General features: G+C 39.9%; 1 protein-coding gene across 1 annotated transcript in view; it reads right to left on the bottom strand.

The window, feature by feature from the left end:
• GUCY1A2 (guanylate cyclase 1 soluble subunit alpha 2) overlaps positions 1 to 13,886 on the bottom strand; it is a gene marked incomplete at its 5' end in the record, with an annotated part of 165,423 nt that overhangs the window by 51,721 nt on the left and 99,816 nt on the right. Inside the window, one exon of the mRNA XM_082496347.1 lies at positions 2,680 to 2,823. Within this exon, the coding sequence (XP_082352473.1) occupies positions 2,680 to 2,823 (144 nt within the window). The remainder of the gene's footprint in view (positions 1 to 2,679; positions 2,824 to 13,886) is intronic.

The raw sequence follows: 13,886 nt of genomic DNA, 5'->3' as shown, positions 1-13,886 counted from the left end.
ATCTGGCACGATGGGCACTTTCATGGTTTTTTAAGTGAAAAACCAACAGCTAACAAAAATAGGGATCACCCTAGCCAATTCAACATTGGCTGGAAGGTAAAGTTATGCCAACTCAATAATACATATGTTTTTAACTGTGACAATCATTGACATAAACACTAAGAAAAACTATGCATTCTCTGCTATTTGTAGGAGGATTCATCTGATGAAGTGTAGAAGCCAACAGTATAGACATCCACATTTAGGCTAGGTCCATAGACTTCCCTACAGACAACTGAGAAAATACACATTTTTAGGGCATGATTCATTTCATCCTAGAGTAGGCACCTAAACTAGGACAAATTAAAGTAGACTTCTCCAAAAGTCCTTATTTTAATAGTTTTACAGGGTAGACATCCATGTGAGAGGAATCCTAACAATATATTTAAAATCAAATCAAGGTGCCCTATGAAAGATAAGCTTTTTTAAATACCAGGTTAAGTAGAAAGGTAACAACAACATTCTATGGCTTTTGTCAGTCAGGAGATGAGATTAGTTGACAACACCAACCCTCATGCCCTGAAATCTATTACACCTAAAACTGAAGACAGGACAATTAACACCCACTGAGGAGCTCCTCAGTACCTCTACTTTCAGTTTAACTACGGTGAACTGATTTTTTTCTTCTAAATTCTAAAGGAGGTTTATTAGCACTTTCTAAAAATATTTGGTTATTCCTAGTGTTTTATTCTATGCAAGCATTTTTTCCTCTGCACTGTTTACAGTCTGTCTTATTGAGGCTTTCTTATGCAGTCACTGACATAATGAGGAATTTTCTGAAAAATAATGACACTGGTCATGAAAACAGTCACAAACTGTGACTCTTAGAGTAAAACATACACCCTCAAAATTTCCCTACAATTGCAGCAATCACTCAAAAGAAAGTGAAAAGATGGAGAGGATCTGGGACACAGCTCTCCCAGCATGTGACAGTGTAGCTAGAATGTATTAGTCAGCTACAGTCACTGGAAAAATAGAAATCATCAAATAATTTAGAAAATCTATTTTAACAGGACTAAATTCATATCTGTTTGAAACAGTCCTGTATAAAACCCGAAAATGCTATCTCTTCTGATATCTTCAGACAACACTTGTCTTTTAATGTTTATTCTGTGATCGATAAATTATTTTTAAAAACGTTTCTCCAAGATCCATAGTCCAAGATACTTTTTCAGAAAGTTATTCTTTGGAATATGTGGACATTTTTCAATAATCAAAATTAATATTTTATTTTGACATTTAAAAAAATTCATCAGCAGCATTGATATCCAAAAATAAAAATACTTTCTCCAGAACCCAATACATTTTCATTTGAATATTGTGTTGCCATAGTTCATGGAATTTCTAGCTTGGCCTTGCATCCATACTCTCCCTTCTGGGCAGAACAATTCATTTAGATTAAATCTCTCTTGATTCACCATACACAAAGAGTTCAAGGAATATAGTTCAAGATATGACCTAACTAATAGAGGAGCATCACAGCAACATCCCTCAACATATTTTAAAAAATTTTACCTCCTCTTTGTCAATTTTTACACCTTCTAAACAGGTCTTTCCATTTTTGAAAAAAACCAAAACTATTTCAGATGATACCCTCATTTCTTAATAGACATGAGGCACTGCAGTTTACAAAGTGCATTTCGACCATGACGTAAATCATGCCATGGGAAGCCTACCTGGCCTTCTCATCCAGCTACATATGGCTTTTGTTATAGGCTTTAGACAGTGTTGAATAATTGTTCTACATAATTCCCCCACTTTCTTTGGAAAAAAAAAAAAAAAAAGGGGTTGTATTATGGGAAGAACAATTTAACCAGAAACAGGAGTGAGTACACATAATGAAAACAATGTGTAATCTGACCCTTGAAAAAGCAAGGCATATATATCTCTCCATGGTTTTTATTAACTGCTGAATTTCCATTTTCTACCTAAACATTACCTTCCAAATGCCAGCAGCTACACGGTTGGTATAAGATCAAGAGAAGCAGAACAGCAGTGGAACTTTAAAATGGTACAAAAGGACAAGTGTTTTTCCACCTCCTGCTACCTCCTGTACCAATCTAGGAGAAGGAACTGAAGCTGCGTGGGAAGGAAGCACATTAACACTGAGAAAGAGCAGGCAGTCTACACGTTCTTCTTTACACAGGTCAACAACTATTTTAAAAAGAGGCGTGTGGCCCCTTAGAACTGCAGAACTCTGAGTGCCTCTACACTAGTGCTGAAGTCCAGACCAAGAACTTATTTCTGAAGCGAATTTCCCAATTGCCATCGCATATTGAACTTTGTCTTGTAGCATGGGGCAGTCCTGGATCATGCGAACTGTCATCTTCTCACACTAAACTGAATTGGAAGAAGGGCTGCAGGAGTGCATCTAATGCCCTCCACTCACAAATAGGCATTCAATGCATACGACAAGGTGACTGCTAGTCTGTGCAGTCTGCTGTGCTTACTAAAGTATAGCATAGTTTACATTATTGTTGATGGGCACCAGTGAAATACACGTCCATTAAAAAGACTGTGATATATTGATGCAATTGTAAATTCTCCTAGAAATAAACAAACTTCTACTGAGAGACTACAATGGAATTAATCAGGTCCATGTACCACTGAGTTGCTGAGAAGAAAGAGCAAAGTGGTTACCTTAATAGGGCTCCCATCTGGAGTAAGAACCTCTTCTGAAAGCTCCATCATCTTCAGTGCCATCAGGGCAATGGCTTTAGCATGACTAAGGCTCTTCTTATGGAGCCCTGCTGCAACGCAGTATGCATCACCTATTGTTTCCACCTGCAGCAATCAGACAAATCTAATGTTAAAGTATGATAATGAGAAGAGATCCCTACCATTAGTTATCTGCAATCAAATAGCATTGCTTAAAAACATGTGAGCAAAACAGCCATAAAATAAGCAATTAGACAACGGAGAATAATTACCTGAGTTTGCAAACAGGTGCAGTCAAAACCTGGCACGTGATTGCATAACGGTTCATCACTATGAACTCTGGTTTATAACTGAAGAAGATCATTACATCTAGAAAAGTGTATGCCATCAGCTGAGATACGACATTTTCCCATAGCAGTAATACAGAAAACTCTATTTTCCTAAATGAGAGATTGCGCGCAGCTTTGTTTGACGCTATCCTGGCTGAGTTTGCTGTTGGGTAAGAATAGTGCCACACGATTATAATTTATTATTTGCTTTGCTAGAAAAGTCTATCAGGAAGAAAATTAGAAAAAGCAAAACATCACCATAAAAAACAGTGAAGAGTCTAACTTCTCATTAGCAGGTAGCTCTCCCTGGTATAGGGAGAATTTACAAATAGATGCTATTGCTACAGACTTCTGACTGCATCTGTCTGTTATTTTCAAATAAGAATTGTTGCCTCTCTTTACTATGCAGGCTACCCGACTGTGAATTCCCTACCTTCAGGCATCAAGTTCAGCAGACTGATCCCTCCGGTCTCTTCAGACAGGCCTTACCTCTCTCTTATCCTTTATTTTCTTTAACAAAAGCTGTCCCTCAGGAGGAAGTGGGAGCAAAAGAAATTACAGAAGCCCTCCGGCTCTGGATAAAGGCAGACTGAGAAACACTGAAGCCCTCGAGTTCTGCAGCTTTATTGACAGCGTTGTGTTTTGCAGTCTGCTTGCCCACACATCTGCAACGTGCTGTGCACGCAGGCCGTTAACACATGGCTAAGCAGACTCAGCCCCCTGGGATTATTTTGGGTTTTGCTGCATAACTAATCTGGCTTTCACCTTGCCCACAACACTACAGGAATGCCAGAAAAGGCTTCAGCAAAGACTAAGGTGAGAAGAAAGCATGCACTGAGCAAGGAGTTATTCAGGGAATCAATACAGCTGACTCTTTTCTCTGCGGGGATTCTACTAATATTAGTAGACCCGGACCTTCCCAGATTAATTTCTGGTCCTGATGAACAGAACGGAAAACAGTATCTCAAAAAGTATTACATGTAGCTATACCAGAGCATGAGTCTACAACAGCAGTATGAGCAAATACTTCTCACCATCAAACTTAGAGAAGCAGATAGAAGCCCATTGCCAAGTTTGGCACCTTAGCCTTTCGTGCTGATTGTGCACAAGGATATATAGAAACTGAGGGTTTCTCATGAGGTGAGAACTGAGACAGCTGTTAGAGCACCCTCATCATTTTTGGAAGCTCCTTATATATAGAAAAAACATGTAGGATCAATCAATACTGCTGTCTGCCTGTCTTTTTTATCTAGGCCATATCTCAGGATCTCTGTCCACAAGAAGCAGAGACTGCCAAGTCCCTGCAGGAGAGGAGGTCATCTTTCCAAAGACAACTGGATGGGAAAGTATATTGCAATGGCTGGTGAAAAATGTAGAAACTAGGGAAGAAAACACAAGCACAGTGAGAAAAAGTATCAGAAGTTAAAAAGACACTCTGGACTGATAAGAAGTAAATGGAAAAATATTCTCTAAATCAGAAAGAAGAATTAGTGGAAATCCAAATAACTGCGCATTGTCATCCTTAAAACTGTGGATGATCCTAACCAGTTTGAATAGAAATAAAGGGATTACTGAAAAAGAGCTGAGTCTATGATGTCAAATACAAAAATGAAATACAAATTCTGCTCTTTGTTCAATGATTTAATTTTACAATGACTTTTCCACTAAAGTTAGTTGCAGTGCACCAGTGTAAGCAAGTATAGATCTGGGACCATATACTGTTCCTGCAATGTTCAGGTAAACCTACTTATTTTGTTAGCATCTTCCCCTTCGGAAATTTCCCTAGCTGTGTAAACTAATTTAATAGCTAAATTCCACTCACTGAATGAGAGTTGCATTGTATGTACCTGTGTACCAGAAAAATGGGACTGACATTGCCCCATGTTAATCTTAGTCTGAAAATAGAAAGTATAATAATACTATTGTAGGATACCCTTTAAAGTGCATGCCCATATGAAGTTGATCTGAGAGTAATACTGGAGTACCAGGGGAATGATTAGGACTGTTGAGACTGACCTGGTAGCTGAAACTGGATGTGATGAGTAATGATAAGGTTGTCTAATGATTTACCATTCTGTGACCCTGTTTTCAGTCACTACTAAGATTTTTCCTAACTAAATATTTAAGCTGAAATTTCCACGCTGAGTAGCTCCAGTCCTTCAAAATCAGATTGGGCAAATTTTCCAATTATCTGTGTCCTTTTTTTCCCCAATCATTTTTTTAAAAACCTCCAGGAGTTCTGATAGCTCCCTAATTCAGATTGTTCACAGCACTTTGATTTGGTCCTCTCATATAGAGTCATAGAATCATAGAATGGTTTGCGTGGAAAGGACCTTCAAAGATCATCTAGTCCACCCCCCCTGCCATGGGGAGGGACATCTTTCACTAGATAAGGTTGCTCAAAGCCCTTTCCAACCTGACCTTGAACACTTACAATGATGGGGCATCCACAACTTCTCTGGACAACCTGTTCCAGCGTCTCACCACCCTCATCGTAAAAAATATGTCCTTGTATCCAGTCTAAACCTACCCTTTTTCAGTTTAAAACTGTTGCTCCTTGTCCTGTCACTATAGACGTCAGTAAAATGTCTCTCTCTCATCTTTCTTATAAGCCCCCTTTATATATTGAAAGACCACAATAAGGTATCCCTGGAGCCTTCCTTCACCAGGCTGAACAATCTCAACTCTCTCAGTATTTCTCCACAGGAGACCTCTGTCATTTTTATGGTCCTGCTCTAACATGTCCATGTCTTTCTTGTACTGGGGACCCCAGAACCGGATGCAGTACAGTCTGGATGCAGGTAGGGTCTCACAAGAGCAGAGGGTAGAGGGGGAGAACTACCTCCCTTGACCAGCTGGCCACACTTCTTTTTATGCAGCCCAGGATACGGTTGGCTTTCTGGCTGTAAACACGCATTGCTGGCTCATGTAAAATTTTTCAATCACCAGCATCCCCAAGTCCTTCTCTGCGGGGCCGCCATCAATCAATTCATCCCCCAGTTTCTGTTGATATTGGGGATTTCCCTGACCCAGGTGCAAGACCTTGCACTTGTTCAACTTCGTGAGAACTTCGTGAGGTTATATGAGGACATTAAAGTAGAAACTGCAATGACAGTGACACATTGCACTTCAGAATTTCAGGGTGTCAGTGAGTCAGATGCTCATGGGGAAGAAGGGGATTTCTCTTATCTCAGCTGAGGAGCAATAATGGGACCAGAAAAAAAAAAGCACTGCTCATAGCTCACTCCAAGCTATCTGCTGGGTAGATCCTGAAATCACTGTACACACCAGAGAGCAATTTACTCCATAAATATTCAATAAAATGTCAATAGGATTAAGAGAAAAAGAAGATACTACTCGAGGTGGCTAAAATAGCAGAATTCAGTTTGATGCTATGCAAGATGATGATATACAGTAATGAAACTTCAGAGGCAATCTCTACCTTGTGATAAACTAACCTCTCATTTTTTTTACTTTGTAATGTGAATATTACAGTACATTATTAGGAGTATATATTGATGGAACAGCTTATCCTTGGTGCCCTCTCAAGGCATATCAAGGATAAGAGGGTTATTAGGGGCAGTCAGCATGGCTTTTCCAAGGGGAAGTCATGCTTGACCAACCTCATAGCCTTTTATGAGGAAATAACGAGGTGGATGGATGATGGCAGAGCGGTAGATGTGGTCTACCTTGACTTCAGTAAAGCATTTGACACGGTCTCCCACAGCATCCTCATGGCTAAACTGAGGAAGTGTGGACTGGATGATGGGATAATTAGGTGGACTGCGAACTGGCTGAAGGAGAGAAGCCAGAGAGTCGTAGTCAATGGGGCAGAGTCCAATTGGAGGCCGGTAACCAGTGGAGTGCCTCAAGGGTCGGTACTGGGGCCCATATTATTCAATATATTCATCAATGATTTAGATGAGGGAATTGAGTGTACTATCAGCAAGTTTGCTGATGACACTAAGCTAGGAGGAGTGGCTGACACGCCAGAGGGCTGTGCTGCCATCCAGAGAGACTTGGACAGGCTGGAGATTTGGGCAGGGAATAACTTAATGAAATACAACAAGGGAAAGTGTAGGGTCCTACATCTGGGCAGAAACAACCCCAGGTTCCAGTATAGGATGGGGAGCTACCTGTTAGAGAGCAGTGTAGAGGAAAGGGACCTGGGGGTCCTGGTGGACAGCAGGATGACCATGAGCCAGCACTGTGTCCTTGTGGCCAAGAAGGCCAATGGCATCCTGGGCTGTATTAGAAGGGGGGTGGTTAGCAGACCGAGAGAGGTCCTCTTTCCCCTCTACTCTGCCCTGGTGAGACCGCATCTGGAATATTGTGTCCAGTTCTGGGCCCCTCAGTTCAAGAAGGACAGAGAGCTGCTGGAGAGAGTCCAGCGTAGGGCAACTAAGATGATTAAGGGAGTGGAGCATCTCCCTTATGAGGAAAGACTGAGGGAGCTGGGTCTCTTTAGTTTGGAGAAGAGGAGACTGAGGGGTGATCTTATTAGCGTTTATAAATATATAAAGGGGGAATGTCATGAGGATGGAGCCAGGCTCTTCTCAGTAGCAACCAATGATAGGACAAGGGGTAATGGATTCAAGCTGGAACACAAGAGGTTCCACTTAAATTTGAGAAGAAACTTCTTCTCAGTGAGGGTGACAGAGCACTGGAACAGGCTGCCCAGGGAGGTTGTGGAGTCTCCTTCTCTGGAGGCATTCAAAACTCGCCTGGACGCCTTCCTGTGCAACCTCATCTAGGTGTTCCTGCTCCAACAGGGGGATTGGACTAGATGATCTTTTGAGGTCCCTTCCAATCCCTAGCATACTGTGATACTGTAATACTGTGATATTTGATTTTTATATCCTTCCTTATAGATACATATGCAGGAAAAGGTATTTTGCTATCACTGTAAAACTGGAAAACACTATTCTGCTTCTTTTAAAAAACAAAATATATTCTGTTTGAATATTTCAGCCATATTTGCATATGATTGACAGTTTCACCTTTATTAAGATTAAGTACTTTTTTGTTCTATTTAAAGAATTCTTTCTTACTACTCTTAATATTTCTAGCCATTCACTGACAGCCCGACCTACTCTTATTTAGTTTTCATCCCTGTTTGCTGATTTACACTCACTGCGGTCAGCTTCACTGGAGCTTTCTTTAATTAGGAATTAAGATATAGTACCATAGAAGAGAAGCAAGGTTGAACTTAGATTTCAAGATTAGACCAATCTATAAAAATTTAGGACATAATGTTTATTCTTAATCAGCAAATGGAGAAGTCAGGAATCATTGCAGCTACTCACACTGTTATACCAAAGCCTCTCTAAAGCCTTCTATAACTCATGGAAATGTCCAAAAGATTTTCAGTCAGGCCCTCAAAAAATCAAAGATTAAGATTCATAATTATTTGAAGTAGCTGTGTGTACTCTCCAATTCAGAAAAAGCTTCTTTGTAGATACCCTGAGACTGCTGAATACTGTAAAGTGACAATGCATGTCTTGCAGCAGGAAGCACACAAAAATATCTTCTCCTTTTGGGAAGTCATTTTCTATGTACCCAGCCTCTGTTTGTCCTCAGTAGATTCAGTATGTCTGTTTCAGATATGAACAGTACTTTTTATAGAAGTTGAGCTCTATAGTAGTTTTCTTATAGTCACTTATTCTTAATTCATACCGATTATAAGTGGAATATGACTAATAGATGAATCTGATAGCCCAACAGACAGAATATAATTTTTCCAATACTAATGTTTACAGAGAACAGAGGTTAATAGACTGTCCCCTGGGCAGCTCCAAAAGGTCTCTTCTAACTACTGTCACTAAACCTTGCATTGTGTTTTGTTGCTTCACTGAGAAACTGGAAGTTGTACCTGAATGATGTTCCCCAGGTGTAAAGTCAGGGTGTTGATTCAGTGACAGTTCAGAAAGGAAAATGTGGTTTATTGAAGTAACACCTCTGCTTCTGTATTTTCCCTCGTGAATGCATGAATGGGCACCAGTTATTATGTATATGAACTTTTAAAAGTAATGAAGGAACTTCATTTCACAGGCTTACACACACAGGTGGAAATAGCATTTTGTAAGCAAAACCTGTAAAGACAAGTCTAAAGATTTTACTCTTTGAGTACTGCATCCAGCTCTGGAGTCCCCAACATAACAAGGACATGGACCTGCTGGAGAGCATCCAGAGGAGAGCCACGAGGATGATCCAAGGGCTGGAGCACCTCTCCTATGAGGAGAGGCTGAAAGAGTTGGGGCTGTTCAGCCTGGAGAAGAGAAGGCTCCGGGGAGATCTTATTGCGGCCTTCCAGTACCTAAAGGGGGCCTACAGGAGAGCTGGGGAAGGACTTTTTACTAGGGCATGTAGTGATAGGACGAGGGGGAATGGCTTTAAACTGGAAGAGGGCAGGTTCATATTAAACATTAGGAAGAAGTTTTTCCCTTTGAGGGTGGTAAGGCACTGGCACAGGTTGCCCAGAGAGGTTGTTGAGGCCTCATCCTTGGAGGTGTTTAAGGCCAGGCTGGACGTGGCCTTGGGCAACCTGGTCTAGTGGGAGGTGCCCCTGTCTATGGCAGGGGGGTTGGAACTCGATGATCTTCAAGGTCCTTTCCAACCTAAACCATTCTATGATTCTATGATTCTATGATAAAATTTTCAGGAATCCCAACAGTCTAAGGACTCTTACTAACACCTTTTTCAAAGTATATCTTGGGAATAAACATAAAAAGTGTAATCATGGGGGTCGCTCTTGTGGCAATTCTAATCTGAAATTCCTACAGCATTCAGAAATATTAAAATCAGTGAAAGAAGTAGCTGGAGGGAGAATTGGCTCTAGTTTTAGTCCTGTCACTCTCTGCAGGTTTCTTGTAAAAAACTAATAGATAATTTGTTTTATAAATCTTACAGTGGAGTACTCGTCACTTTTTTTTAATCTAAGAGCCATAAAGAAGTGTGTGTGTGGTTTGTTCTGATTTTAATGGGTTAAATTATATCAAGAAGGCTTCTTTGCTTCAGATTAAAACTAAGTATGTACAAAAGAATGGATCTGAAACTTCAAAAATTGCTGTCTTCTTTCAGGAAGAAAAACTACCTTTAACAGATCCTTCACCTTCCTCTGAAGGGTACTTGTGTGCTATTGTTCCCATCTCCTAAATACTCACAAGGCTGCATAGGTATTTATTATCTCACTTCCAAGAGTTATAATATCTAGTACCCATCACCCTAAAATAATCTATGCCACTGTCTCTATCGACTGTTCAATGCTCTTTTGCAAAATAAATAAATAACTTGGAAATAAAAACTTGGATTGCCTTCAATATAGACATAAACACAGTTAAAGTATTGTCTCTAACTCAAAGTCATCCATAAATAAAAGTCCTTAATGCAGGTTGCACTAGTGATTTTAGGTTGAGTTGGATGTGCTGCCGAGATAAAATTAACTGCTACTGGAGCCCTTCTCAAGCCAAATCCATTCAAAGGACATTCATCCTTCAGCACCTTCCTGATATATATATATATCTGTGTATATATATACACAGAAAGAATAGATTTTTTTTTTTTCCTCACAAGGCACAGGAAAAAAAATTACAACACAATTCAGGATGAAGAACTACAGGACACTCCTGGATGCCTTGATGTTATACACAGGTGATCAAGTGAATACAGGATTACTATGGAAAGTAAATACATAAGTAATGCATAACCATCCTTTGCTCAAGGATGCTCTTCCTTGAGAAATGAAAACCTTTCAGTGGTACATGTATGAGGAAAAATATATTATCCTTTTCAAAGATTATTTGGTTTATTCATCTATATAACTGTATCACATGTATAGACTTCAAAACTTGGGAAATATTTACAGCAAATTGTTTCGTTCTGGTGGGTGACACCACTAGATGGTATGAAAAGGTAATCTAAATTTAATTTTGGCATTCATTTAAGCCTTGTACTTCTTTGAGTGGGACAAATCCACTCAAGTCAAACCACAGTAACGCAAACGAACTCAGAGGAAATGGCCACCAAGAGAGACTGGGGCAAAGGCATGCCCATTTTCTCCACTTACTTCCTCTTGGTCTTCTCCTGGTTTCAGCTGGGATAGAGATAATTTTCTTTCTAGCAGCTGGTATTGTGCTATGTTTTTGATTTAGGATGAGAATAATTTTGATAGCACGCGAATGTGTTTAGTTGTTGCTAAGCAGTCAAGTACTTTTTCAGCTTCCTATAGAAGGGAGCATAGACAGGACAACTGACCCAAGCTGGCCAAAGCAATATTCCGTGCCATAGACGTCATGCTCAGTATATAAGTGGGAGTTGTCTAGGGGGGAGTGAACGACTGCGTGGTTCTAGTTGCCGGCTGGGGTAAAACCATGACAGGTCTCTTAGTGGGAATGAGAAAAAAGACTGATGTAAGAGGTCCTCCAGCAGCTTTGTTGTCTTCCCTGATCTTACACCCTGTGTCACAATTTAGCAAGGGACTTCAGAATATGCCAAATTCTAATAGATGAACTAAACATAGATATTCTTCAATCCTTTCCATGTCTTGATTTCTTATCCTTCTTTTTTAGAGTAACAGATATTTCTGCAAATTCAGTTGAGTTTCCAAATGTATCAAATCCTGCTCGTGATCTCATGTGTTTCTGTTATTTTAATCACCAGAAATATTTATTTCTGCTTAAGTAAGTATGTGTTCATAATAATTGTAATTTTAAGTTGGCAGGAAAACTTGGAATATTAAACAGTTTCTCTACGCTCCACACCCTGTTTACAGCCACAGTATATAAAGTGTATATGCTATATTTAGCTGAAGAGAGGCTTATTACTAAACTGTTTCTTATCACTTCTGAGCAATCTGCCAATAGCCTGAAACTCTCCTACTGCTGGAAGATATTCTATAAAGTTTCATTTTATAATATTGAAATAGTAACAAACAACAGTTGCAATTATATCAGTTTCCTCTTAAAGAGCTTGAGAGTGAAGGGAGGAGAGGAGAGGAGAGGAGAGGAGAGGAGAGGAGAGGAGAGGAGAGGAGAGGAGAGGAGAGGAGAGGAGAGGAGAGGAGAGGAGAGGAGAGGAGAGGAGAGGAGAGGAGAGGAGAGGAGAGGAGAGGAGAGGAGAGGAAGAAAGGAAATTTTGCAAAAAAGTCCTTTTTCTGAGTATTTTATTACAGATAACTTTATTGCTCAGCTGAGCCACAGAGTTGCATTGTTTGGAGGTGCAACACTGCAGTTTCCTTGGTGATCACCCAGCAGATTACTGTCTGCCACAATGTCAGCTTTTCTTTATCTTTCTCTAATGATCGTCAGTAAAATTACCACCTCAGTTTCTTTGGTTGATGAAATGCTGTTAATATTTCTCTTCTTAGCTAAAAGTGAACAGAATCAGCACTAATGTTAAGGACCCTTGAATACTCCATTGCCTCTTACAGTCAATCCCACACTTTACTGATTGTTTCAATGGGAGTGAACAATACATAGATTTTTGGATGACAATCATCATATCCATTTGCAAAAGTCACGGAAACTCAAGCTTTGAATTAATCAGTAAAGCATTCTAAGAGACCCGATTGAGAGACAGCACAATAGTCATGCTCGGTGGTGATGGGAGTTATTCCAGTGCCAATATAACAAAAAGCAATTAAATTAGGAAAGAAATAACTTGGGTTGATGTTGACTGTATGACAGAAATTAAAGTGCAGTGAAACTTCATTTTACTCAGTCAAAATACACTATGCATTAAACAACATAATATGGCATTAAGCTATATTAGCTTAATGCCATGTTATGTTCTTTCATTTTAATTGCTATGATGATCATGTTAAACATTAAATAATTGTAAAAGTACACCACATGAAAAGTAGATGGCATAAGCAGGGAAGAAGCAATATTTCAAGCACATAGGCTGCAAGTTGATAAGATGTAGACTACACGGGTGAGATTCGGCTCACCTAACCACAGACACCTCTGATATATTAATTTGAATATGAGTTATTCATCCTCAGTTCTCTTTAAAATCAATGAACTGAAATGGGAACTCTAGCAGTCATCTGATCTGTGCTAAGCATCTCCTTCAGGAGAAGATGAATCTCACACTGAAAAGGATTCACAGTTTCCCTATAAAATCATACCTTTCTCTGTCAACTATGAGGATAGCCTAGATGACTAGTTCTATGTTACAAATAGTACAGTTTCACCTCTGCCTCAGTACTACAAAAGAGAAAAGTCTAACAAGACCGTGTGAAGAGGCGGAAGGGCAGACTGAACATGGAAGGACACAGAGGCAGGTGAATTTTAGAAGTAGGACAGAACAAGTTCTGGGAAAACAAATAGTCTTTTGGGAGAGCTGATCTTTAGACAGACAGATGAACCAGTGGGAAACCTTTCTGCACTCCATATGTCAGCTTCCTTTCCACTCTTAGAGATAAATCCGGTCTCAGAACAGCATTTATTGGAGACTATGAAGTTTAAGTGATTCTTACGGTTGCATTAGCAACAAAATCAATGAATTCTAGCTTATTAATTTTGTTTTGATTTTAGTGCAGTTCCTTAAGGAGCACAGTCAGGGTATGTCCCTGGTTGTCTCTTAGTCAAGTAGGTCCATATATACTCCTCAGCCTCAACTTACTGGAGCACATCTTAGCTTCCTGCACACCTAGGCTGCATTTCCATGGCAGCATGTAAATATATAAGGAGGTGGTTTCTTAAGTCTCATCCCAGCATGAAGCCAGGATTCAGGACGGGAATGCACCTGAAACTGGAAGCTGGGAAGTGTTCCCAGGTACTGCAGTAAAGAGTCATACCTTCCCAAAATTTTCATTCTCTCGTTTATCCACATTTCATTCTGTCTGCAAGACTGAACTAC

This window comes from Vanellus vanellus (assembly GCF_965231255.1).
Source record: "Vanellus vanellus genome assembly, chromosome: 1".
NCBI classification, from domain to species: Eukaryota; Metazoa; Chordata; class Aves; order Charadriiformes; family Charadriidae; genus Vanellus; species Vanellus vanellus.
The sequence above is the reverse complement of the archived record's forward strand: the minus strand, read 5'-3'. Positions and strand labels throughout refer to the sequence as shown.